Source organism: Lepidochelys kempii, chromosome 1 (genome assembly GCF_965140285.1).
Source record: "Lepidochelys kempii isolate rLepKem1 chromosome 1, rLepKem1.hap1, whole genome shotgun sequence".
Taxonomy (NCBI): domain Eukaryota; kingdom Metazoa; phylum Chordata; order Testudines; family Cheloniidae; genus Lepidochelys; species Lepidochelys kempii.
In genome coordinates this window covers 73,543,971-73,569,373 of record NC_136380.1, presented here as the reverse complement: position 1 = coordinate 73,569,373, position 25,403 = coordinate 73,543,971, and the positions used below count along the sequence as shown (strand labels likewise).

Sequence of the window (25,403 nt, the reverse complement as noted above, 5' to 3'; positions counted from 1 at the left end):
GTTGTGAGGCCAAACATACAGTAGCTGTAAATAAAATAAAATGAAAAAAATACAAATGTTACAATGGTCTACTGTAACATTATAAGTGTTGCTAACATATCTCAGTTGCTGTAGTTGTCAGCATTCGGCCAAGATTGCTCACACTGAGTAGTACCTTTCTCCACAAGCAGTCCTCTTGAACTCCAGGGCACTGCTCATAGAGTAAGGTACTGTTCAGTGTAAGTATGTCACAATCTAGTACAATTAAACCAATATATCTACATGATCGATCTCAATTAAACACCAAATGGATTTGTGTTCCTGATAAAAATCCTCTAGCTAAATAAATGTTATAGAAATATTTAAGAATGCATATATAATCAAGAAATAATTGATAGAAACTTTGGAAATGAGACTTCAGGTGAGCTATTTCAACTGGCAGCAGGTTGGGGTAAATTAATAGAGAAGTAATGTAAATTTGGGGTAAATTAATAGAGAAGAAAATGTAACCGTGTCAAAACTGGTGCTGTTTCAGCACATTGCCTGTAAATCTGTTCAACAAAGTATTTTGATCAAGAACCATAAATATTAGGTACAGGGGGAAAAGCTTGTATATGACTGTGGCTACAGGATGTTTTATAAATATGTTATTGTTATCATCTATCACCATCTTTAGGGAACGAGTTTTTTTATTTCATTTTGTTTTTGTTTTGTTTTGTAGGCAGCAGTATCGTAGCTAAATAAGGAAAAAGATGCATCCTAAAAAACAAGTTCTAGTCCAAATACTTTAACAGTAAGGGTGCTGTGTTCTCAATAGGCGATCAAGTCAAATTTAGAAGGTTTATTTGTATCCTTTATGGAGATCTTATTTGTTAGATTGTCCCCCAGAAATTGAATGGATTGCAGAAAAAATGCTAATTTTGAGAAGATAGAATTAGTTGAGATAATGCCCTCCTGAGCCATAGCTTAAGCAGATGAGAAGAAGATGGATAAGGTCCATATCATGCTGAGGAAGGGTGCTGATTTATAAAGATATGCTATCTGTTATTTGTGTACTATAAAATCTGTCTAAATAACATTATCCTCCCAGGGAGAGAATTTGCTGCTTTGGCTGCCCATGTGTTATTGTATTTGGACTGTCTCCATTTACAAATGTTGACTTTTCACCAAAATATCAAATCATTATGAGAGACACATAAAACGTGTAATCCTTATTTATTTGTTAACAAAACATTTTGCCAGATCTTATTTGTTCCCCCTCCCTGCTGTCCCAAGGTGACTCTCTCTCTGCAGCCACAATGTGACACACAAATCCAGGTTACAGTACTTTTTTTTTTTTTAAATCACAGAATGAGTTTTTACTTTTAATCAGAAACCAGAATCACACTCCCAAATTTGGACTTGTGTCAAACACCCTCCACATTTCTAAAGCAGTTCCCCTCCCACACACCCATTTGTCTAAGTTTATCAATGAAAGTTTATGAAAGTTCAAGCACTTTCTGCTAATATTTGCTGATCCATAGATTTTAAGGTCAAAATGGACCATTTGATCATCTGGGGCTTTTCTACAGGGGGACTTGGATGTTAATTAAGCTAAACCTAATTAAGGACACATTAATTCTGAATGAGTGTGTTCACACAGGCTTTAATGTGGTTTAACTAAGCCAATTTAAATTCACACATTTAGTGACTTCCAATTAATTTTGCTGAGTGTCCCCATGTAGACAAGCCCCTGTGCTGAGCTCCTCTATAACATGGACCATGGAATTTCACCTAGGTACCTCTGTAACAAGTGGGTAGTAAAGAACTGAAAGCAGGTTAGCTACCCATCTGTGATAAATACCATGGGGCTATATTTTGGCTCAAACTATGTAGCCATGCAGGGAACAAAAGGATCTTGCCCCAAAGGGACTGAAGTTTATGAAGCACCCCTTAATCTGATTTTATCTAACAGCCAAAACCAGTGCCCAATGAACTCTGTTAGCAATATCTGTTGTAAAAGAACTGGAAACAAGATGGCAATGTTGTTAAACACCTCCATGGTACTCTAAGATTCCTTGAAGGAAAGCTATATGTGGTAGGGTATAGAGTACATTACACTTCAAGTCTGGAATAGCATGCACAGTGAAAACTACCTCTTTATGGGTTAAATTGTATCTGGCCCTTTTGCTGCCATGCAGAGGAGTAAAGGAGCAGAAGATGTAGGCCACCCATCTTCTCTCCATCTGCCTCCCTGCACGCAGGTGGATTGGGAGTGGGCAGAGAAAGGCAGGTAGCATGTAACCTGCACACTTACCAGTACAACTGAGGCAGCATGGGGGAGAAAGTAATCTACATCTGGTAAAGAATTACTTTCTCTTAGAATAAGGTGGGGGAACCTGGGAAATGTGACTATTACTTCTGCAGAGTGGAAGTGATGCTACGGTCGTCATATACATGGTCATATTCTGCCACACTTACTCCTCTTGATTAGTATTTTACTCTGTGAATAGTCAGATTCCTTTCAAAGGGACTACTCTGTATGTGTAAGGGTGGCAGCATGTGTCCCTCAGTCTAGCCCAATTAAAGACCAGAGTCTGTTGCCACCGTTATTTGTGTTCAGTAATGCCAAATGGGACGAGCTGTGGAGTACAGTGTCTTTCAATGTATGGGTGACAGAAGCTAGCCCTTAATTACTAATCAGAAAAAGCAAATTGTACAGCATGTGCGTTAGAGTTTTTGTTTTGTTTTCCGGAACATAACCTAGGATTCAAGAAAGCACTTTTACATTAATTCTTCAATTAATTGAAGAGAAAAAATATGTCAGAACCATCTTTGTGTTATAAACCATTTTCCTCTTTTAATCATATACAATAGGTGCAAAACCTTCATGGAATGCAGGAAAATCAGTTCTGTAATTATAAGTGGAGGGGGCGGAAGGTTTTATAAAACTTGTAATATGTGATCTCTTCAGGAAAGGTCATTTAACAATGCAGCGTGTGAATGTGTTGCATGGTCAACAAAAGGCTTTCTTTATCCAAGGTTAAATAGAGCTGAATTTTGTTAAAGGTCTGGTGTGAAAAGTTGAATAAATATGATTATATCACATTTTAAATGCAGCTGTGGCCATTGCAGCCTCTCATTAATTGGAATGCAAAATTGCGCAAGTCATTAATAACAGGTTTTGTATGCAGTGGCTACATAATATTATTATTGAGTGAGATCAGTGAAACAGAAATATGAAGACTTACCTTAAAATCAAAATAAAACAAAGCATAAGCAGAACTGTACAAAAACAGATACATATTACAAAACACCTCCAAGGCTGGCATACTTGCATACTTGATTTAACTGGGAATTGGTCCTGCTTCGAGCAGGGAGTTGGACTAGATGACCTTCTGGGGTCCCTTCCAACCCTGATATTCTATGATTCTATGATTCTAATCCTATAGTGACCATTAGAAATTAAGATGAAGACAATAGTAAGTGGAGAGCACCGTAAGTGGGCAGTGATGAGCTAGTTACCACCTTCCTGTCATCCCAATGTCCCAGCTAGGGTTGGTATGACCATCTTTTTATACCCTAACCCTTGCATCCCCCCACACAACCAGGACCATGTACGATTTAGGCTTAAGCACACTGCCCATATTTGTCATTCTGAGGGAACCATAATTAAGGTTCCAATTGCTACCATGGGCTATTAGCATCATACATTTCCCAGCAGTTTTGATACGTAAATGTGGTTATTCCATGGTTACCTGTATGCCGAAATCCCCAAGAAATCTGGTATTTCAAGCTTAAACTGCTCTTTTTCCTTTTACTTGCTTATCACAGTATACATATTGCTAAATCTTATAACCCTAGGTCAAGTACTTTATCTAGGCTTCATACTTTTGAAACACCTACAACAAATACTTTTACATCTGTTTTCCCTGCTTGCATTACAACTCTAATGGCTTCCATTTTATTATCTTAAAACATTTTAATGTGTTTTAATACATGATATATAGTTTAATCTTGCATAATAACTTTCCCTAAAATCAGGCCGCGGTGAAGGGTCAACACCATGTTCACCACCATACCTAACAGCAATGCATCCTGGCTAATGGATCCTAATTCACAGAGGAGGCTGAAAAGCATCTCTGAGTATAGCTTAACTTGTGGTCTTGACTCTTTCACATTTAAAGAATGAGCCTCCAGCTTTGAGCAAGAGGGTGTTGAAGGAGCTGGTTGAAAAGCAGCTGGTCAACATGCCAGAAGCTAGTTGCTAATTGCAGCAGTTAGTTAATCAATGAAATAACAGTTCAGCTCCTGGGTATAATAAAATGAGATAAAAGACCACTCCGAATTTCCACAATTAGGGTATGGCCAACATTTGACTGGCATTTAACTGCTTGCACCTGTCTCCTTTTGAGGCAGCAAGCCATGCAGTTGCCTGACAGCTATTAACAGAATAAAATAATAAAAAAAAGGCCTTTTTGAGGCATAAGATCTTTTATTAATAGTAACCAAGACAATTTAAGGGAGTGTTTGTTATGTACTTTTGTGTTTGCTTTCAAAACATTTAAATCCAGAGACAGATGGCTTGTACAGTTTTATCAGCAGTTGTGTCATTATGTATTCAAGCAGCCAAGACTGATAACCAGGCTCATGCATTACAGATTGTTCAGAGAACAAATACTTTGAAAAAACATATCAATAAAGTACTTCAGTGTGGAAAAACTTGATACAGTGACATTTTTTGGAGAGAAAGGAAACAAATTAATGCAATTATGAAATTAAAGCATCAGGAATAGGTTTTTAAGTGGTGTCATTGTTTGCAGTAATGAAACAAGTTTAGAAAATTGGGTGAAAGCTATTGTTTGGTAGTGGTGGAGGGGAAAGATAATTACCAGTAAGTCAACATCGTGCTTTCTCAATACAAATAACTAACGCTACCATCCTGCGTATCCCAAAAGATTATTTCCCCCATCATACTGTTCATGATTATTTCACTTGTGCCATTGAATACTAAGAAGACTCTTAAGAAGGAATGAACTGTCTTCACAGAGAACATAATTACACAAGACAGGAGCAGAAGAAAACCATGCTACTGTGTTTTATTTTTATTGTGCTGAGCTCATATTTTCTCCAAAACTAATTATTTTTTCTTCTAAATCACATACATCTTGCATCAGGGGATTTGCAGAGCCCCCAAAGCATCATAATGATTATTAGTAAGATGTATTAAATGTATTGTGGTTGCATCTAAATGCCCTAATCAGAGATCATGGTGCCTATGATGATAGTCACCATATGTACATATTATAAATGAGACTGTCCTTGTCCCAGATTGGAATGTACTGTTATTCCATTAAAGGTATTGTCTATAACCTGAAATGTACCCCTGGGTGTACACATAATGTAGCATCACTTCAAACAAAAAGTAAGAGGCTGTTTTTATGTTGTGATGCTTTAAAGGCAAAGTATCAAAATGTTATTTGCTGATTAACAATTATATATAGTCATTCAAGGCATTTTGTCCAATTATTCCATCATTAAACCTCACAATTTTCTAGTGAGACTGGTAAACCCTCTCAGCATTTTACAGACTAGGGAAACTGAGTCAGAAAGCATCAGTGACTTGTTCTAAGTCTACAGTGGGAATGAGTACTACAGGAGTGTTCCTGACTCCCAGGCCTGCACTGTGAGTGCTAGAGCCAAAACACTAGTCATATATTTGCAGGTGAATCACAAAGAGCAAGATTTGCCCTCTACAGAGAGTACTACACCCCTCTCAGGCTTGTCTGCATTTGAAATCTATAGACAGGGACAGCTGAGAACAAAAACACATCCCTCTTTGAAATGAATTGGATTGAGAAAGTCTTTTGGAGAGTCGAAGTGAGAAAGTGACATTTGGCTAACCAGAAATATGGGAAATATCCCTTTCAAAGTGACCTGAAGAAGAGCTCTGTGTAGCTCAAAACCTTGTCTCTCTCACCAACAGATGTCGGTCCACTAAAAGATATTACCTCACCCACCGTGTTCCTCCAAAATAGGTGATTATCTCCACAGCACCATCCTGTCTCTGTTTATTAGACAGCCAGGGGTGAAAGTAAGTCTAGGGACTTACCGGTATGGGGCTGGGTTGGGAGAGGTCAGAGCCAGACCCTGCCCACCCTGTACCGGCAAGTGCCTTCTTCCCTCTCCCTGGGGTAACAGCGGCAGCCAGGGGCTCTGGCAGCGGTTTAAAGGGCCCTGGGCAGTAGCGGCGGCTGGAGCCATGGGCCCTTTAAATTGTCCCCAGAGCTCCGTCGCCGCTTCCCCAGGGCTCCGGCGCAGGGCTCTGGGGATGGGGCTCTGGCCACCACTACTGCCCCGGGCCCTTTAAATCATCCCCGGAGCCTGCCCTGGGGAAGTGGTGGACCTTTAATTTGAGCCTGGGGAAGCTGATCCACCCCGGTACAGCGCACCAGCTCTTGCGGGAATGCCGTAGCAGGGCGTACCGACTTACTTTCACCTCGGTAGACAGCCCCTTATTCTTAGGAATAGATATTTAAATAGTACCTTTCATCCAAATATTTCAAAACTCTCCACAAACTTCACCAACTTAAAAGGAAATCCATTCCGAGATTAACTGTATTATCACTCTAGGACTCTTACTAAGGAAAGCTAAACACATGAAGTAAATCTCTCCAAGATTAATATGACATGGCTTATAGGTCCACATGCATATTTTGTTCTAAGTAAAAACAGCTTATTACCCATTTAAATTCTAAACTCAAGTGATTGCCATATCTCTTTGAACTTTATTTTATTTTATTTAGCTAAACAGGGCGACATAACAGATCCACTTCAGGAGTGTGAAGCTGAGAGTTCTCTTGTTAACCTGCTATTACATTGCAAATTGGAAGCCCAGGGTGCATGAACTGTATTTCTTGAACTGTGTCACTCTGTGGTGAAGGCTTTTCTTTGTGTATTGAAAGTTTTAATCCCTGCCAAACCTTTCCTCCTTGGGTCAGCAAGATAGCATTTTACTGTGTGATCAGACCAGTTGGAAAGAGTTTTGCCACTTCTCACTTTCTTCCTGTGAAAATGGGAAAAACCTAATTAAAATTAAATTTCTGTTCTCAGCAGAAAAAAATCAGCTTTTAACCTATAGATAACCTTTGGAAATGTTAACAACATACTGGGATTACTTCCTTTACTTACTATAGCTTTTTGTACTAAGTACTTGCCTCAATTTGATTATTGCTGTATAGTGGCGATTTCAAAGAGGGGCTTTTATAGAACAAGAATCTCTCTGTTCCCATGAATTATCACAGCTGTTATTTTAAAACCAAGATTATTGGCTCTCCTTGAAATGTGTGCTAAACTTCTGCTTTGCAGTCACTTTTTTACCCTAAATTATTGCAGAACTGATTATTTCATCTTGAATTGTCCCAATGTCACTGGGTCTTTATATTTCTTAAATTATTCCAGTTTATTGCAATGGGAAATTTGCTTGTACAAGGGTTGCAGGAGCTTCCAGTCATAGCTCAGCTAGTTAAAAAGACATTATTACTTTTGTTGGCCATAGTACCCAGAATCTACTGTTAGAGACTGATATTCAAAAAGGGTTGTTCCTGCCCCAGTGACCTCACAATCTAAGAAAAGATGTTCAGAGATAAGGATGAAGGAAACAATAGTTGACATGTTTTTTAAGAAAATGCATCTAAATTAGATTTGCTAAAATGGAGTCTAAATGCAACAGATGATTAACATGTGGAACTCACTGCCACAGGATCTCATGAGGCAATTAGCCTAGGAAGATTAAAAAAAACATTAGGCAAGTTAAAAAGAATAGCAGCTACAATTAGACTAATTAGGATGATCTGGGGATTTGAAAATAAACCTGCTATGCTGCGTTTGCTGCAGTTGAAGAGACTGAAATCTCCATTGTCTCTGCAGCACAAACATCTTCATGTAAATATCTTCAGTGATAATTACTGGCCCAAATTCACAATTATAAAGGCATCTTTGTGCTGGCACAGCCCTCACAGACTGGTCTTTCTGTGGTCCATATTTTTCTTCTGATTAATGCTAACCTGCATGACTTCAGCATTCATTCCTATCTGGCTAACCTCATTCTCAAAATCAATCCATAATTTCCTTCCTGTTACTTCACTGTTTAATCAAGAAAAAAAATGCTTCTTAACTCTTTGACTGCCTGGAGATCTAGGCCGTTGATTTGCCTGAAGTTAAGAAAAGGATTCCCTATTGAAGTCTTCATCAAAATCATCATACATCTAGCAAGGGATCATGACCAATCATTGGTCATTGGGTGTGTATATTCTCAGATGTTGAGAAACAGATAACAAAGACACATGTGGCAGTTTATCAGTCTTTTGGAACATCTTACCCTATGTGTAAATCCAGTCTGATCAGATCAGTGTCTCAGCTGCAAGTTCACTCACTTAGAAATAGGCTAAGATGGGGGAGAAGGTCAGCACTTTCTGGAGATATAGGTGACTTGTCCACTGAGCTGATAGTCAGGCCTCTGAAGCAGGCCAGCTGTGCTCTCCATAATGGGTGAAAGATGACATGGGTCTTTAATATGCATAGCATATTACAGACTGCATGGTCCATCTCCTGTGGTCTCATATTCATGAACGTAAGAAAACCATGAGAACACAAGTGAGTTACGGAAGGTTCACATTGTGTGTACCCTTTGATTTATGTAGTTTTATAGCAAATCTTTGAGATGCATATTAATGTCCAGTGGGACTAATGTATTTCATCTATTTACTGTACCAAATGGGGATCTGTATGTGGCAAGACAATTTGACAATGGTATGGATTCTCTCGTTCTGTTTACTTTGTTCCACTCAGGTGCTGCAGAGTGGTAGGAGCTAGACCAGGGGCGGGCAAACTTTTTGGCCTGATTGCCACATCGGGTTTCCAAAATTGTATGGAGGGCCAGTTAGGAGAGGCTGTGCCTCCCCAAACAGTCAGGCGTGGTCTAGCCCCTGACCCCTATCCAACTCTCCCTGTTCCCTGATGCCCCCCCGGGACTCCTGCCCCATCCACCACTCCCTGTCCCCTGACTGCCCCCGGACCCTTCACCCCTGACTGCCCCTGGCTGCCCCATCCAACCCCTCCTCTCATTCCTGACTGCCCCCTGGGGACTCCTGCCCCAATGCAATGCCCCTGTTCCCCACCCTCTGACTGCCCTGCCCCCATCCACTCCCCCACCCCCTGACCACTCCCTGAACTCCCCTGCCCTCTATCCAATCCCTCCCTGCCCCCTTCCCGCACTGCCTGGAGCACCAGTGGCTTGCAGTGCTACAGCCAAGCTGCCCGGTTGGAGCCAGCCATGCCACCATGCAGCTCAGAGCACCGGCTCAGGCTGGCCTCTGCAGCTGCGCTGTCCCAGGAGCTTGCAATCCCACCGCCCAGAGCATTGTGTTAGCGGTGCAGTGAGCTGAGGCTGCAGAAAAGGGGGAACAGTAGGGGAGGGGCCGGGGGCTAGCCTTGTGGGCCAGGAGCTTAAGGGCTGGGCAGGAGGGTCCCGCGGGCTGGATGTGGACCGTGGGCCATAGTTTGCCCACCTCTGATCTAGACCTAACTAGCCAGCTGAGTATTCCCTATCATTCCTGCTCCTACATCCAGGGCCCAACATACCTGGAAATGGGAGGCGAGATGAGAGCACACCTGGGCTATGCCAATTCACCCTGGCATAAGGTCTCATAGAGAATCTTGGTCAATGTGTTTGCTCAACACTGTTTTTCCTCTGCTCAAGTGTTTACTTCCTTAGTAAGGAATCCTTAAAAATGGAATTGGAACTGATTCATATCCAGTGTCTGAGTCTGTTGGCTAATGACTAATTTATCCCTTTTTGAGGAACAGGGAAGTATACGGGCAATGACACAGAAGATCTAGTCAAAATGTTTTGATCACAAAAGTCACAGTTCACCAATGACCTTAATAACAGATAACCACTCTCTGTTAGCATGCAAGTGTATTTTGACACTGTGACATTGACATAATGTCCCTTTTTTAAGTCAGTGGCACAGCTGGTTGTAGGGTTAAGAACATTGCAATTACTTTTCCCATTCTAGCAAATGTCAGGAGTACATGCAGCTTTGATAGCAATGTTTCCAAAGTGAAAGTCTAACACTATTTCTTTCTCTCTTTTTTCTGGTCTCTTTTGTTGTCTTATGCAGATGGGCCTCTTGGTCCACGAGGATTAGCTGAAGCTACAGAGATGTGTACTCAAGAATGCCTGGTTTTGGGTCACTCAGACAACTGTTGGATGCCTCCCAGCCTAGGTCCATACCAGCAGCCAAAGTCGCCTCTCTCCACCTTTGCACCTCAGAAAGAATGGGTTAAGAAGGACAAACTAGTGAATGGACACACGTTGACAAGAACCTGGAAAGAAGATAGCAACAGAAACCAGTTCAGTGACCGAAAGCAGTATGGCTCTGGTGAGGCCCATTTCAACACTGGCAATCACATGACTGACATTCCTTTGGCTAACTTGAAGTCTTATAAACAGGCCTCAGGACCTGCTGAGAGTCCAAAGGAGCACCAGCTATAAGAAATGGCTACTTTGGATCAATGACTTTAGTCTACTTAGACTTGCTAATACTGTGTGCGTGTGTGTGTCAGAGCTTTATGTACTGGGTAGACCTCTAGAACTATGCTTCACATAGCAGAGAGATGCATATCTTTGTGTTAGCCCAATGGAAAGTATCATGTTCTGCAACACAAAAGAGTGTTTCTACTAGTTGTGTGGTTTTGTTAAATAGACATGATTCAACTCTGCCGAGATCTCTCCAGTTTGCAAATATCCTTTTTCGTTTGTTTGGTTTTTGACCCTGGACTGCTGCTACAAACAACAGAAGATGCATTTGGAGAGTGATAGAGCAAGAGAGAGAGTTCAGTGGTTTCTGATGATTAAAAAGCATATCCAGTTAGAAAACTGTGCTCTTGCTGTCATTGATCTGTGCTGGGACTGCTATACTTGATATCATACTGCAAACAAAACAACTAAAACTATAAATATTAAACCTATTGTGCTATTAACAACATTAGTGGACACTTGTAAGTCAATCAGTGTTCAAATACTTGTAAATAGGAACAATTATTACTAACAAAATTTGTGTACTTATAACGTTCACCTAAAAAGGATACTGTAGCATAATTCTTTGTTTCACAGTTGCTTTTTACTTTCTTTCATTTGCTTCCTGTTGTTTTGTTTTGTTTTTAATTTCAGTGATGGTGTTTCTGTGTTAGTAGTCTGTCTGACACACAAAGTTCCAAGGAACTCAAAACACTTGTGTTTAAAAAATAAACCAAACAAAAAACCTCTTGCTTGTGTTTAACAGCAGATGATGCTGGCATTCTAGTAAGCAAAACTGTTTGCAAATATTAAAAAACAAAAGGACTTACGCAAGGGCTTTAAACTTTAAAAACTTTAATTTCACTTCCATTCTGTTTTGCAAAGCAGGGGAATTTAAAAAAAAATGAAAAAGAAGTTAGCTATGTGGGTGGTGGCAAAGGAGTGTCAGAGGGCATTTATTTAGGAACCCTGATCAGTTGATTGTAGTCTCTCAACTAATGAAAAGTAACAGTGTGCTATTTTGGAGTAGAAGGAGGAAAATTTGAAGAAACAAAATACAAGGGTCATTTTCTTTCCAATTGGGCAAGTGTGTGTCTATACCTAAGACAGTTTGTATTGCTGAAAAAGCGGCGTTTGTGTTGATCCTCATCTGCGTTAATGTTGTAGTAACACAAGTGTTTTTAGACCATAGCCACAGAATATTTAATGTGTTGTGCCTTCATGATGTAACAGAGCATTCTCCTGGTAGGCTAGTTGGGGAAACTAAGGGTTAAAACTCTAATTATTGCTGTTTAGCTGTTTGTTATCATAGTTGGTCAATGCCTGGCAGGTACCGGCGTCATGTCACTTCAGTCAAACCAGCAGAGTGACTCCTACTATTAATAAGATCTAAGTTGCACGTAAAACAAATCCAAATCTGGACATTCTTAGGCGGTTTTTGTTAAGGCATGACAGATGATTTAAACAAATAAATAGCATGCAGAAAAAAAATAAGAAAAAAAAAAGAAAAAAAGAAAAGAAAAAAAAAGTCCTTACAGGAAAAAAAAAAGGGAAAATTATCTTATGCCACAGTTGATCAGTCTTAAAATAACAAAGTTAGGTAATCTGAAGGTTAATTTGTTCTTACCAAAAAAAAAGAAGTTTTTTTTTGTATATAGCAGTTCACAGTTTTTTTCCACCACAGTATAAAGACATAAAATGGGTTAGGGGTGCATTGTTTATTGCAGTACTTATGTCAGTTTGTGAGGGGTGTTTGATGACTTTGACAGAATAAATATCTAAACAGTTATCCTTGTTACTGCTTTGCCAGTTCAACGTTATTTACAGTTATTCAGCTCTTGCAATAAATGTTCTGAATTCCTGATTGTCTTGTGTTAGTTCTTGGGCAAATGCCTAAGGGACTTTATTTCCATTCATTTCCTTTATTGTTGGTGGTGGCTCATTATGAATATATAAGTTATTCTTCTAAACATATCCATTTGGTTCACCTAGTCCTGGATGAGGAAGGTACAGAGAGAAAATGGCAATCATTTAGGGCCTTATTCAGCGACTTTTCTGGTGAGTCGGACCTCACTGAAAATGAGTCCTGTAGAACTTCAGGAGCAAGGGACCACTTACCAGGAATTAAGGGTGTCAGCATCTGTCCAACTTTGTTAGGCAAACCTATGCACACAGAGTAACCAGGAGCTACTGGCAAATGGAAGTAAAGAAACATCTCCCCATCATGCTTAGTAACCTTAGTGGCCCCTAAAAAAATATTGCATTTACCTTTTTGCAGTTTGTTAATCTAATCTCAGAGTATTCTGTGGTATTTTCAATTTTAAGAATAGAAGGTACTACAGTAATGTCAAAATAGTGTGATGTAGTAAATAGGAATATTTTTAAAGATCAGTCACTGTGGTCACGTAATAGTTTTTTGTTGCTTTATAGAAAAAGAAACACACTGAAATAAAGGGGTAATGAGAAATGTAACCTATTTTTTGATTGTGCTGAGTTTCAAAACCTAGAGATGAAATGAATTGCAAATTAAAAATAGAAAAACTGTTTGAGATCCTAAACATCTCTCAAAATGCCTTAAAATTAAAAATAAGGGCCTTTTTTAAGAAGACTATTTGAAACTAGTTCCTATTTGCTTACCCGTCAGGAACAGAGTTCCCTCTCTGGCCAGTAAGAATTGACTATGACATTTCCACAGCCAGATAGGAGCCATATTCCTTAATCTACTTCCATAGTTTGTGTTGTCATCAACTCTTGCAGGAAAAACACAGAAATACAAGCTAGGATCCTGGTAGGTGAAATAATTTTTTTTTTATTTCACTCTAAATGAGTTACTCATTTGTAATTGTAAGTCTTTAATATATTCACCAGCTTTGAAATTTAAAAAAAAAAAAATCAGTTCACCATTAATATGGTAATACACTATGTCTTAGTCCCATTAAAATAAATGAGAGTTTTGCCACTCGCTTCAATAGGCTCTGGATTTGGCCCTAAATATTTAGTCAGTGTGTACTCATTTATTTACAACTAATTAGTTGGCTCAGTGCCTGGTACTAGCACTGTTGTGTAAATCCCATATATTAAAAAAAAACAAAAACCCACACACTTGAAATGCTGAGGAATTCACTGATGTGCCAGACAAGGAGTTCTTCACTCTCCCCCCTTGCAGAGGCTGAAAATGTTGATAGATGCCCAGGATTATTCACATGTTCCTTCAGCTCTCATGGCTTGGCACCAAGCATTACGGACAATTATTGGTGAGCAAGCTGGGCTGTATGTGGATGCCTTGCTTGTGTTAGTTCCAGACTGCTTCCCTCAGTTGGGCAAGGTGGGTGCATTTTCCCTCCCCCAGATATACACATTTAAACGAATGTGTGGAAAGATAAACCACAGGCTGCTTTAATATTCATTTATTTTTAAGATCAGATAAGTAGGGAGGGGCAGAATCATACAGGACTTTAAAGGCAGTGATTGAAAGTTTAATTCTGAAGCCATTTGAGGGGTCGGTAGCCCTGGAGGGATTTAAAGAAGGGGGGTGACATGGCCAAGCATAACTCTTAGGATGACAGTATGGAGGGGGAAAGTACTACAGTGATGCATGCCACATAAGAAGATAACAAACAATGCTCTCATTGCCATGAGAACACTCTCATGATATACAGCATGATCATAGGAAGGACTGATCTTTGGTAGGACAGATTCTCCATGACCACATAGTTACAATTCAGGCAATTAATTATAAAATATGGCTGTCTTCTGTGTGTGCCTGTGTTTGTGATGTTGCCAAATCAATACTATCAGTGCTGTGCAACACACACAGCCAAAACAAAAGAGCATTCATACCTTCCTCCTTACCACACTCTGTTACCTTTAGTTATTGCTGAGGTGTCAGGCTACTTGCCATACCCAGAGACTACAGCACAGGGCTTCACAGAATCTTAGAAATGGCAAGGCCAGCCCACTGTGCTGAGGCAAGCCCAAGTAAACCTAGACCATCTCTGTCAGCTGTCTGTCCAACCTGTTCTTAAAAACCTCCAGTGAGAGAGATTGTACAATCTCCATTGGAAGCCTGGACCAGAGTTTAACTACCCTTATAGTTAGAAAGTTTTTCCAATATCTAACCTAAATCTCCCTTGCTGCAGATTAAGCTGATTACTTCTTGTCCTACCTTCAATGGACATGGAGAACAATTGACCACAGTCTTCTCCTCAACAGCCCGCAACACATTTGAAGACTATTATCAGTAATCTGTGGTTCCATAGCTAAATAATTTGCTGTGTCACACGGCACTTTCTAAAGAATGATTTTTGAGCTCCAAAACCTCAGCTTTCATTAATGAAAAATGTCTAGCCCTTTCTGCTGTGAAGAAAACCTTGAAAATGTGAACCAAGCATAAACCAATGCACTGTCTTTCGTAATCTACACACTGCCTGAGACAATAGCTCTCAGAGAGATGAACAAATTTAGGATTTTTTTTTCTCTGAAAGCTAAAGACAACAATTTAATTGTTAGCATTATTCATATTCTGCTGCTGATCATTTTAGCAAATAATGTGTTTATCTCACAATCCGATAATGCTTCTGACTTCTTGACTTGTCCCCCAAGCCCTAAGTGGTTTATATCCTGCTGCCAAAGCCTTCAGCTTCACTTTCCCCCAATTTACTGACTGCATTTCCTAATTCTGCAAAACTGGCTTTGTGGAAATGTAATCCCCTAGTATAGCTGTTTGCTATGCTCTCTTAAGTTCCTTGGGGCAGGGACCATTCTTTGTTTTGTACTGCACTGAGGACAGTGACAACACAGCAGAGGGCCAGATTCTCAGTCCACTGGCTTGAATGAAAGCCCTTCAGTGGTCCATAATTAGTAAAAACGATAAACTGCAAGTGTTTCAATGCCCCTTGCATTGGCAACTGTTTGAAAAAATGAAGACAATAGTGACCGGATTTATTAAATAAATTGTAGTTTATTCTTAAACTATCGGCTTTATAATTAACTTTAACAAGTACATATCTAGCAGCTCTTTCTCTTTTTGATCTACACACATAGATTCCCTGGAACTTATGTGCTGACATGTGGCCTAATTCTGCAAAATGCTGAGCTGCTCCTTGAAGGAGCTGAGCACCTTCTCCTGACCTTGCAGACAATGGAAGCTGAGAACAGTCATCACCACCTTGTAGGAGAAGCTCAGCATCTGCTAGGACTGGGCCCATGTGGTAGCATGTTGTACATTAGGTTTTGAAGAATTAATGTTCTCACTGACTGTATCACTTAATGTAACAGTCTATTTGCAGCTGTAATATTTGTACTGCTGCCTGATTGATGGAGTGTAAAAGTAGCTCTTTAGCTACCAGACAGGATCTCAAGTTCTGGTTGCCTATTAGGACTGGAAAGAATTCAAAAGAAGGTAATGTCCCTCAGTCCAAACATCATGCTCCATGGATGACAGCCACTTTGAAATCAATCTGTCATGCCCAGGTATTGAAACACATTCTAGGAATGCATGGCATGTGAATAGATACCGTATTTATTTGTAATGATATATATTTAAATATTATCAAGCACATAATTGCTCAATATAATTTAATGGAATTTTTTGAATCTATGAATCTTGTTATTTAATGTACTTTAAATTGTATGAAAAAGCATATTCTGAAGACTACCCTCACCTTTATTCATGAAATAAAGTTCTTTCTTTTGTGTGTTAATATCCCTGTTTGTACAAACATGCGATAAAGTGAAATGGCTAAGTACTGTGCAGGCATTGTAACTGTTTCTCTTATTGTCTAAATATATGCCTATGACAATTTTAAGTAGTTATCCGAGTTTTAAGAATGTGTGTTCATTGTTATCTAGTATATAAGCCCAAATTCAAAGGAAAGCTGAGCCAAGTTAATTCCTTGTGTAACTCTGAATGCCCCAATTGCTTAAAAATGTCTAAGCTGCCCTTGTTCGATGTGACCCACACACTTGACCTAGCCATAAAACAAACAAGCAATACAATGCTTATGGCTCACTTACTGCAGATGTCACAAATCGGTGCATTTTTTTTAGTTCTCATCCAAAGTACTGTGAAACTCCAGTGCTGCATGGTCATTGGTTACCAATTTTCCCTCTTTGTGAGCCTGCAGTACCCAAAAGATAATATTGTGAATGGCTGACTTAATAGTAGCTAAGTCAGGGAATCTAGTGCCTTACTTGCAGAGGCAGCCTTGTGTATTTCATCTACCAGGAAATTTTTTAGGGATATTCAGCCTGACTATTAACCTGAATGGTGACCTTTTTGAGGGACTCAGGTTTTTCTCACTGGTAAGCCAGAAATATTTTGGTTGAATCCTGACTCTGTTGAAGTCAGTGGTAGTTTTGCCCTTGTCTCTGATGGGGCCAGGATGTCACCATTTGAGCCCTAACTATTTGGGATTTTCATTTCCTTCCAGGACATTTCTCTTCTTCCTTCCTATCCCTTCTCCCTTCCACTGGACTTGAGGGGACCCCCTTCCTGATTTTCCTTGCCTTTGGCATTTTCTGGATATGCGGGAAATATAGGGAAGAAGATGCTAGAATAGTGGCTGGAGGCAGTTAGTTTCTTGAGACCTCTGAGCTCCTTTCTGTGCTGGATGGTTTTCCTTTCCTTCATAATTCCTCTTCAGGAATCCCAGATGGCTCCTCTCCCCATCAGCCATCTTCAGAAATCCCGAGTATATTTGTTCTCCCCTCCTCCATCCCTGGAAGGCCACCTGTACTCTTTGTATACTCAGAGTCAGGTAAAGCTCTTCCATGGCTGGATCTATCAACAACACCTCTTTCCTGGCACTGACAGACACATTTCTCAGTACCAGTCTCCACCAAGGTGGGCATCCATGTGGTCCTGCAACCACCCAGGAGCTTGGGGACATGGTATCAAATGAGTGCTGATATGAAAGAGGGCTACTAACTCCCATGGCTGTTATCAGGAAAAAATAGGAGGACCAGCAACGAGCAGTTGTAATGGTTCTGGGGAAACCCGAGACTGCATGTCACCTTGTTACCTCCCTGTCTTCAGTGAGAGGGAGACTTGCTTGTACTTAACTGGGAATCCTCTCCCTGACACCTTCAGTCTGTTAGCCATCTAAACAACCTCTTCTGAGCTATGCCAGCTGATACTGTGCCTTGCAAGTCAACAGTATATGTACCCCAATCCCTGAGCCCCTTCAAAGTACTCTCCAGTAATGTCCAGCCCCTTATCCACTGTACGTTCACAGTAATATCAAGTCTACTGTATCTAAGGGGTCAGTGTATATGCTAGCTTCTTTGATTCAACTCAGGATCAGCTCCTTGCATAATACCACAGCACTGAGATAGATACATTGTGAAAACAATCATCAGTTTTTTCTCAAAGATCAAGATAATGGAAGGGTTGCATATAAAACAAAATCACAACACAATTCCGAGAGACTAGACTTAATAGGCTAACCTTCTGTCTAAAGAAGTTGAACTCACCCAGAATGTTCTTTGCAGCATTTCAACAAAGTCTGGTTGAGATCCTGTTTTCAAGCATGTAATCACACTGCCCTATTGCTTCCTACGTTCAGGATAAAGAGGTGTCTTCCTTGCCTCCTACATGTACCCTCGCCTCACCAAATTCATTGCCTTTGCACATAGCCAGGCTAAACCCTATGGCTTTTTTTTCCCTATGTGTTCCTTTCCTGTTGACTTTAAAAATGGGTCTTCCATTGCATTGGCTTTAGCGTGACCAGATGTCCTGATTTTATAGGGACAGTCCCAATATTCAGGGCTTTTTCTTATATAGGCACCTTTTACTTCTCATCCCTGTCCTGATTTTTTACACTTTCTATCTGGTCACCCTAGTCTGCTTATAATGCTACATTTACATTTTGATAGAGAGATATACATCTTATTGCCTGTCTGGATGAAAACCTGTTTTCCCTCTGTGGTTGTTGACAGACTTTAAAGCTTATTTTCAGTATATATAAACAACTCCTTAAATATCAGCTGAATATACATAAAACAGTGATTGAGGATCAAATATGACATAAGCATTTATAAATTATTTCACAGGCCACTCTTTAGTGAGCTAGACTGTACATGCCAGACTCAGGAGATATTGGTAACATCTATGCAAATAGGAAAAGAATCACTTTCTACAAACTGTTTGTGAACAACTCATTGGCCATAATGAATAAGAAATTATAATTGTGATCTGTGTCCAATTTGCAATGAGATTAAAACAAAGGACCATCTACAAAAAAACAAATTGCCCATAACTTATAGTTCGATCAGCTGTAGCCAAAACCAAGATATAGTTGATGAGAATAAGGTTTTGAATGCCCTGATAGTGGATATACTTTCATGTTATGCAAGTTAAAGAAGCTATGAGTCGTGAAGATGTTCCTTTAATCTGATATTCTAAAATGTATGATGATGATATTCTACAATATAATGATGTTCTGTAATATAATCACTATATACTGTTCATTTTCCTATTGCAAGTCATTTTCCAATTAACTAATATGTGGCTAGCACTCCATTATCTTTATTGATACTTAAAATTATTTCTGGATAATCTTTTATTTTCTTCTTAAAAGAAGAGTGGATATCCCCCCTACACTGTGGGACTTAGTTTTTATGCTTTCCAGGGCATAATTACATGTTTTCCAGTCTGTTTTTCCAGTAATTTACCTTCTTTTGGGTTTGAATGTGATATCTGGCTTATGTGCTTTTGATTTTTTTAAAGGATTCCATGTGTATGTTTTCTGCAGTGAATGTGCAAGGCCTGTGTTTTTAATGCATGATCTTGTGTTCCTAGGACACTTAAACTATATCTTCTTTGTGAAGTTGCATCTACATTATTGATAAAGATCATGCATAATTGCTGACAACCATGTGGTGTTAAACCCCCAAGAGCAAAATGAAAAAGAACAGGAGGCAGCCACATAAAGACAATTGTTTTATCTACACAAGAAACCTGTACTTTGGTCTGAAAGCAAAAGGTACAACTGTCTATTCAATCAGCCAAAACTACATACTGTTGCTGACTGCAGTTCAGTGACACATTGTTTCTTCCCTGCTTCACAGACCACATTAAATGAAATCAGGAAGTCTGATATATATATAAAATCACCAAAGAAGAAACTTATTTTTAGAAAGGGGCCTAAACCACATCTTTGGACCCAAACACTGCTGAACTCTGGGGGATGTTAGCTACAGATTTCGATATGAACTTAGTGATTTACCTCATGTGAATAAATGTCTACAAATGACTGTAGCCCTGGATACTAATATTCCTGAATTATAGGAATGTTGAGAACACAACATGTTCCAAATGTTGAGGCATAGGCCTTATTGATATGGAGATTTAAGAAGCCCTGAGAGGGCATGTAAGGGGAACATAAACCTGCAATGTGGAATCAGGTTAAACAAATATATAATTTATTACTCCTAGTGTCTTCTCCGTTTTTTGTTTTCTTTCCAGATATCTGCAGGATAATGCTGCTTGAGTTTAGAGAGAAGGTAGAGTACTTAAGCATATTCTTGCAAAGCCAGAGCCAACTTCACTCTATCTTTCTGTAGCTGTCTCTGTACGGATAGTACTCTAGAGCTTCCATATGTGAAACCTTCATAATAGGTTCAGCCAGCCAGCCTTAACTGGCTTAAGCATCTTAGGTCTCCAAAGCCTGGATCACCTAATGAGTGTGCCCAGTTGGAACAATGTTTATTTTGCAAAAGTGGTAGTTGAAGGAAAGTATCCTGCTAGCATTTTGTTTTATTTGACTGTCCTACTGTATATGGTTCATTTACTACTGCTGAGGCTAAGAACAATAAGCTTACAAGTAATTCTATACCAATATTCATTCAATTAATATATGGTTTTTGTATGGGAAGTACAAAGAAATTGAGTTTCTCTGCATTTTCAGAATATCAAATATGTGATTATTGTATATAATAAGCTTGCAGTCACAGACTGTAATTCTTTGGTCCTGAACAATTGCACAATTACTAATTCAACTACAGTAACATAGGGTGTAGACACTGATGATTTAAAAAAGGACACTGATGACTTAATTAGGACTCAAAATTTACCTGTTTTAAAAATGATAGCAATTTTGCTTGGCATACTTTGATGTCTTTGGGGTATTTGAAGCAAACAATCCAAGAAGAATATTTTTTTAAAAAAAATAGAACAGAAGGAGAAAGAAAGACAGAGATAAGGCATAGAAAAAATGTTTGGGTATTCAGCAACCCAAACAATGTTTTGGCTCTGTACTCATGCTAGAGTGAACACATCAATGAATATGCATCATGGGCACATACAAGCCAAGACTGCTTCTAGCTGCATTGTCCTCACTCCCTCACCTCCTCTACTTCCCATCACATTGACTCTAGTTTCAGGCTGCAAATGAACAGATCCTCAGGTTGTGAGGAAGATACTTTGCATCAAGATGAGCTCTTGCTCCCCTTAAAGAAGACTCTTCAACAATATTCCACTTTGCTGTCAAAGCCATTAATGTAGTCATTACGCCGCAAGGGCACAATTCAACTTCCTTGAAGTAAATGTAAAAACTCCCATTGATTTCAGGAGAAGATGGATTAGCTCAAGCAAAAGTTTTCAAGCCTGGTGTCATTCCATCAAGCCAGGCTGAAAGTGGGGGCCTCAGTGTCATGGCAGAACATCCACATGCATACACACAAAATGTATTCCGGTGCGTAGAAGGCAGTCACTAAGACCCAAGGCAATGAAGGGACATGTAGAAGAACTTCATTTACTCTATCCAGAAGCTACTTTGCCCTATTGCAGCTTTTCCAAGCTTCCTTCCACCTCTCCCATCAACTTGCACTGTGAAATATTGTGAGTAGAAGCCTATTCCCTTCTACTCTCAAGGTACCTCTTCTATGGTTCATACATGAAGAAGTGAGTGTGAAACCCTGTACCCCATGTTCATCACTTTTATATGGTTATATCTTGTACAATATGTCCTGAATGTCACTGTCCTGTTAAAATGAGTGTATTGACATTGAATGTGGAGAAATGAGATATTTATGATTGTTACTGAAATATATTGTTGTTCTGGGTAACACCCTCAGACCATTTTCTCAAAGACAAAGGCACCCAGGCGTGCCAGCTAGGGGTTAAAAGGCCATTACCTATTTAATTGGAGATTCACCAGCAGAGGAGTTATAAACAAAGTATATACCATTCACCTGAAGGACAGCTTGCAGGGCATGTATACAATGAAACTGCTGACTCCATGACCCAGCAAAGACTTTTACAGTACAAAGGATCAGAATATAAGAAGGGTGGGAAAGGGCCTCTGGCCACCTCTCCTCTCCTCTCCTCTCCTCTCCTCTCCTCTCCTCTCTACTTCCTGTGACATCAATGAATACCTGAAGAACACTGAACTAAGGGGAGTAGTCCCAGGCTGGAAAAAGAAACAGACTGTGAAATATGTTGCAGCTAATGGTGAGACAACCTATTTTGCTTCAGAGCTATTAGCCTTAGTAAAGTTTAGAAATTAGATGATCCTTTTATTTCTTTTCTAACTAATCCTGATTTTAATGCTTTATCACTTAAAAACCTATCTTTCTCTAGTTAATAAAGCTGCTTTACTGGCTGCAGTTCACCATTCCAGGCCAATGAGGGCTGCGGGAAGCGGCGCGGGCCAAGGGATGTGCTGGCCGCCATTTCCCGCAGCTCCCATTGGCCTGGAATGGTGAACCGCGGCCAGTGGGAGCTGCGATTGGCCGAACCTGCAGACGCTGCAGGTAAACAAACTGTCTCGGCCCATCAATGGATTTCCCTGAGGGGCCGCATGCCAAAGGTTGCTGATCCCTGTGTTAAACCCATCCATTAATCCATTTTATAATGAAAATTTAAAAGCCACTGATTAAATATTATATTTAATGTTTGAATTTATAAATTTGAATTACACATTCCACTTGAGGATCACAAGTACAATATGGTTTATTGTTAAACCAGGATGGAATACAAGTCATGCATGAGACCATAATTTAGTTACAGGTATTTCTATTGTATTGAAGCCCATTGAAGCCAGTGAAGTCTTTCCCATTATTCGCAAAAAGAAAAGGAGGACTTGTGGCACCTTAGAGACTAACCAATTTATTAGAGCATAAGCTTTCGTGAGCTACAGCTGAAGAAGTGAGCTGTAGCTCACGAAAGCTTATGCTCTAATAAATTGGTTAGTCTCTAAGGTGCCACAAGTCCTCCTTTTCTTTTTGCGAATACAGACTAACACGGCTGTTACTCTGAAACCTTTCCCATTATTGTGCACTCAGGAGGCTGAGTGCTTCTGTCATTCTTCCAGCACTTCAGAAAGGGGAGTGGGGAAGGACCACAGGTTGTTCCACAATCTATTCCCTCTGATTGACTACCCTTCCTCTGGAGGCAAGGAAATGCAAGGACAGCCACTCAGGTGGTTTTTTTTTTTTAAGGCGTGGTTTTTCCCCACATACCTGTATAAGTTGAGTTGGGTTGACACGTGTGGACTTTTTCAGAAAGTTTTGAAGGTGTGCTGCTGGGACTACAACCGTAGCTATTTATTGCAGAGCAAAAATTCCCTCTTTCTGTCTGCCTGCCTGGCTAATAACACCACCTACTATTCTGATTTATAGGACTCAAACTGGCAATGTGTCAGGGCCCTCCTCACCTAATTGTGGTCAATGGGCATAGAGAGCCCCTCGGAGAGCACTTACAATAGGCACTCAATACTTTGTAGCATCGGAACCATAAAGCAAATGTTAATCTTCGCAACAGCCCTGTGAGGTAGGTAGGTGTTAGTCTTCCCATTTTACACATAGGAAAACTGAGATACGGGGAAGATTTATTGATTGATTGATTGATTGATTGATTTTTAACTTGCCCAGGACGGGGCAGGCAGTGGCAACGTTGGGCTTAGTATATTTGCATAAAGGCCTGATCCAAAACCCATTGATTGAAATAGGAGTCTTTCCATTGACTTCAATGTCCTTTAGATTAGGTCCTGATCCATTGTGTTTGTATTTGCAATAAAGTATAGACGAGATCGTTGTCTTTATCCCTATGAATTTGATTTTACATTTTCAGTCGAATTTTGTAATTATGTTGATTTATAATTCTGCATTGAAAAGCCTGATTGTGTAGATTGGTTGAGATGATGATATTTACATATTTTACAGATTTAATATCTTTTACAGATTTTTCCTCCCTGATTGGTGGGAGGGTGAGCTTTTCTTCCCATCATGACATTTTGACATTGAGAGTTGCAGAGAGAAGATCTGGTACCATTGTGTGTTTAAAAACACTTGAAGTTTAGGCAATTCAAATGAGAGAAATTTCAAATGTCTTACTGAGCCTCCTTGCAAATACTTTCATTGCCTGAATATGACTTAAAAAAAAACACCCGCAAAAACAAATGCTGATACATTTGCTTTTAATTTTTAAGGCGGTTTTTAAAGTATGATGATACATTGGTTGCAAATGTGAGGTTTCTGGAAGTTTAATGATGTGATTTGTGTCTTGTTTGGTAAGAATACTACATGTTTATGTTTATTGACAATTTGGATAATCTTATCATGCTTTCATTTTATTTCTGTTTGCTGCATATTTTCTGGGAAATGAAACTCCCTCAAGGGCTCTTGCTGCAGTAGTTTCTTAATCTTCATCCTACTGGGATAGCATTTTTACCATTTTAGAGGTATTTTTCCCACCTAATAGTGAGTTATTGTTCTTTTTAACCTCTTCATTGCTGAGAATCTGTTCCCTGGGGAAAAGGAGATGCGCAAAAATGAGTAAGTTATAACTGAATTGTTAAACACAAGGGTATTTCTGATATGATTTAAAAGCTTGATTATTTTTGTGATGATCATCATGGACATTTTCCACCACTCATGCAAATAAGCTAATACAAGCAATTCCTTGTGTGGATTTAATTGACTTTTACTGTGCAATTCACTCTACAATGCAGCATCTGAATGAACTGCCTGTGACTCATAAAAGTCAGAAAAACTCCTTGAACTGTACACCGCATGAGTTACATAGGACAAAAGTTAGCCTTGCCCTATGGTTCCCATGCACTGGCTATGCCAATGCGAAGGAACCATTGGGAAGGCATCAGGTCCTGTAGGGAGTAGCAGTGGCACAAGTGACCTTTGCACAGAAATTCCCAATGCTGGGTGTGACGTAATGAGTGTAATATAATATCTCATTGAAAGGTGACAGGGCCAGAAAGAGTTAATTAACTCACAGACTGACCTGACCCATGGCCAAACTTTAGAGACTGGTTAGGAAGATATGTAAATGAATAGAGCTTTAAAATGCAGCCTGCACTGTTAGAGATAGAAGAGTGGATGTTTGCTCAGGTCTTGTGATGTAAGCAAACAAGTCTTGTCTATGGCTATAGTTCTGATTCAAAAATCAAAAAAGGAATATTAACATTTAGGAAGATACTTGAGTGAAATAGTATTATTGTCTATGTCTCTTTGAAGGTTGTGATGACCTGTATCTGAACTGTTTAATGGATAAATTATCCTGTGCTAATTGCCATGATGTTTGGAAGAAGGAAAGGTAAGCCTATTGTTTTCTCAGGCCAAAAGGCTGCTGGAAATGTATAAAAACCTTAGGACATGATTCTTCTTCATCTCAGATCTGTTTTGGGTTTCAAGAAGGGGAAACCTTGATCCATAAGGGTTGAGATCCCCAGTCACTGACTGGAGTGACCCTGAACATGGACATTTGACTATAATCCATGGACTATTTCTAAAAGGACTTTTAGCAACTACAAACTTATCTCTGCTATGTATCTGAACCTCAAGAATTGAACTCAAGTCTGGATGCATATTGATATTTTAACCAACACTCTCTCTCTTTTCTTTTTTA

General features: G+C 39.6%; 1 protein-coding gene across 9 annotated transcripts in view; it reads left to right on the top strand.

The window, feature by feature from the left end:
* Positions 1-12,402, top strand: part of PCDH9 (protocadherin 9) — an 892,742-nt gene extending 880,340 nt beyond the window's left edge. For 4 of the 9 annotated variants that reach the window (XM_073346260.2, XM_073346237.2, XM_073346252.2 and 1 more), the window contains one exon: positions 10,143-12,402. In XM_073346260.2, the coding sequence (XP_073202361.1) occupies positions 10,143-10,516 (374 nt within the window). In that variant the 3' untranslated portion in view covers positions 10,517-12,402. The remainder of the gene's footprint in view (positions 1-10,142) is intronic. The other 5 variants (XM_073346325.2, XM_073346327.2, XM_078853249.1 and 2 more) reach the window with 3 other exon arrangements.
* Positions 12,403-25,403: the final 13,001 nt, after the last annotated feature.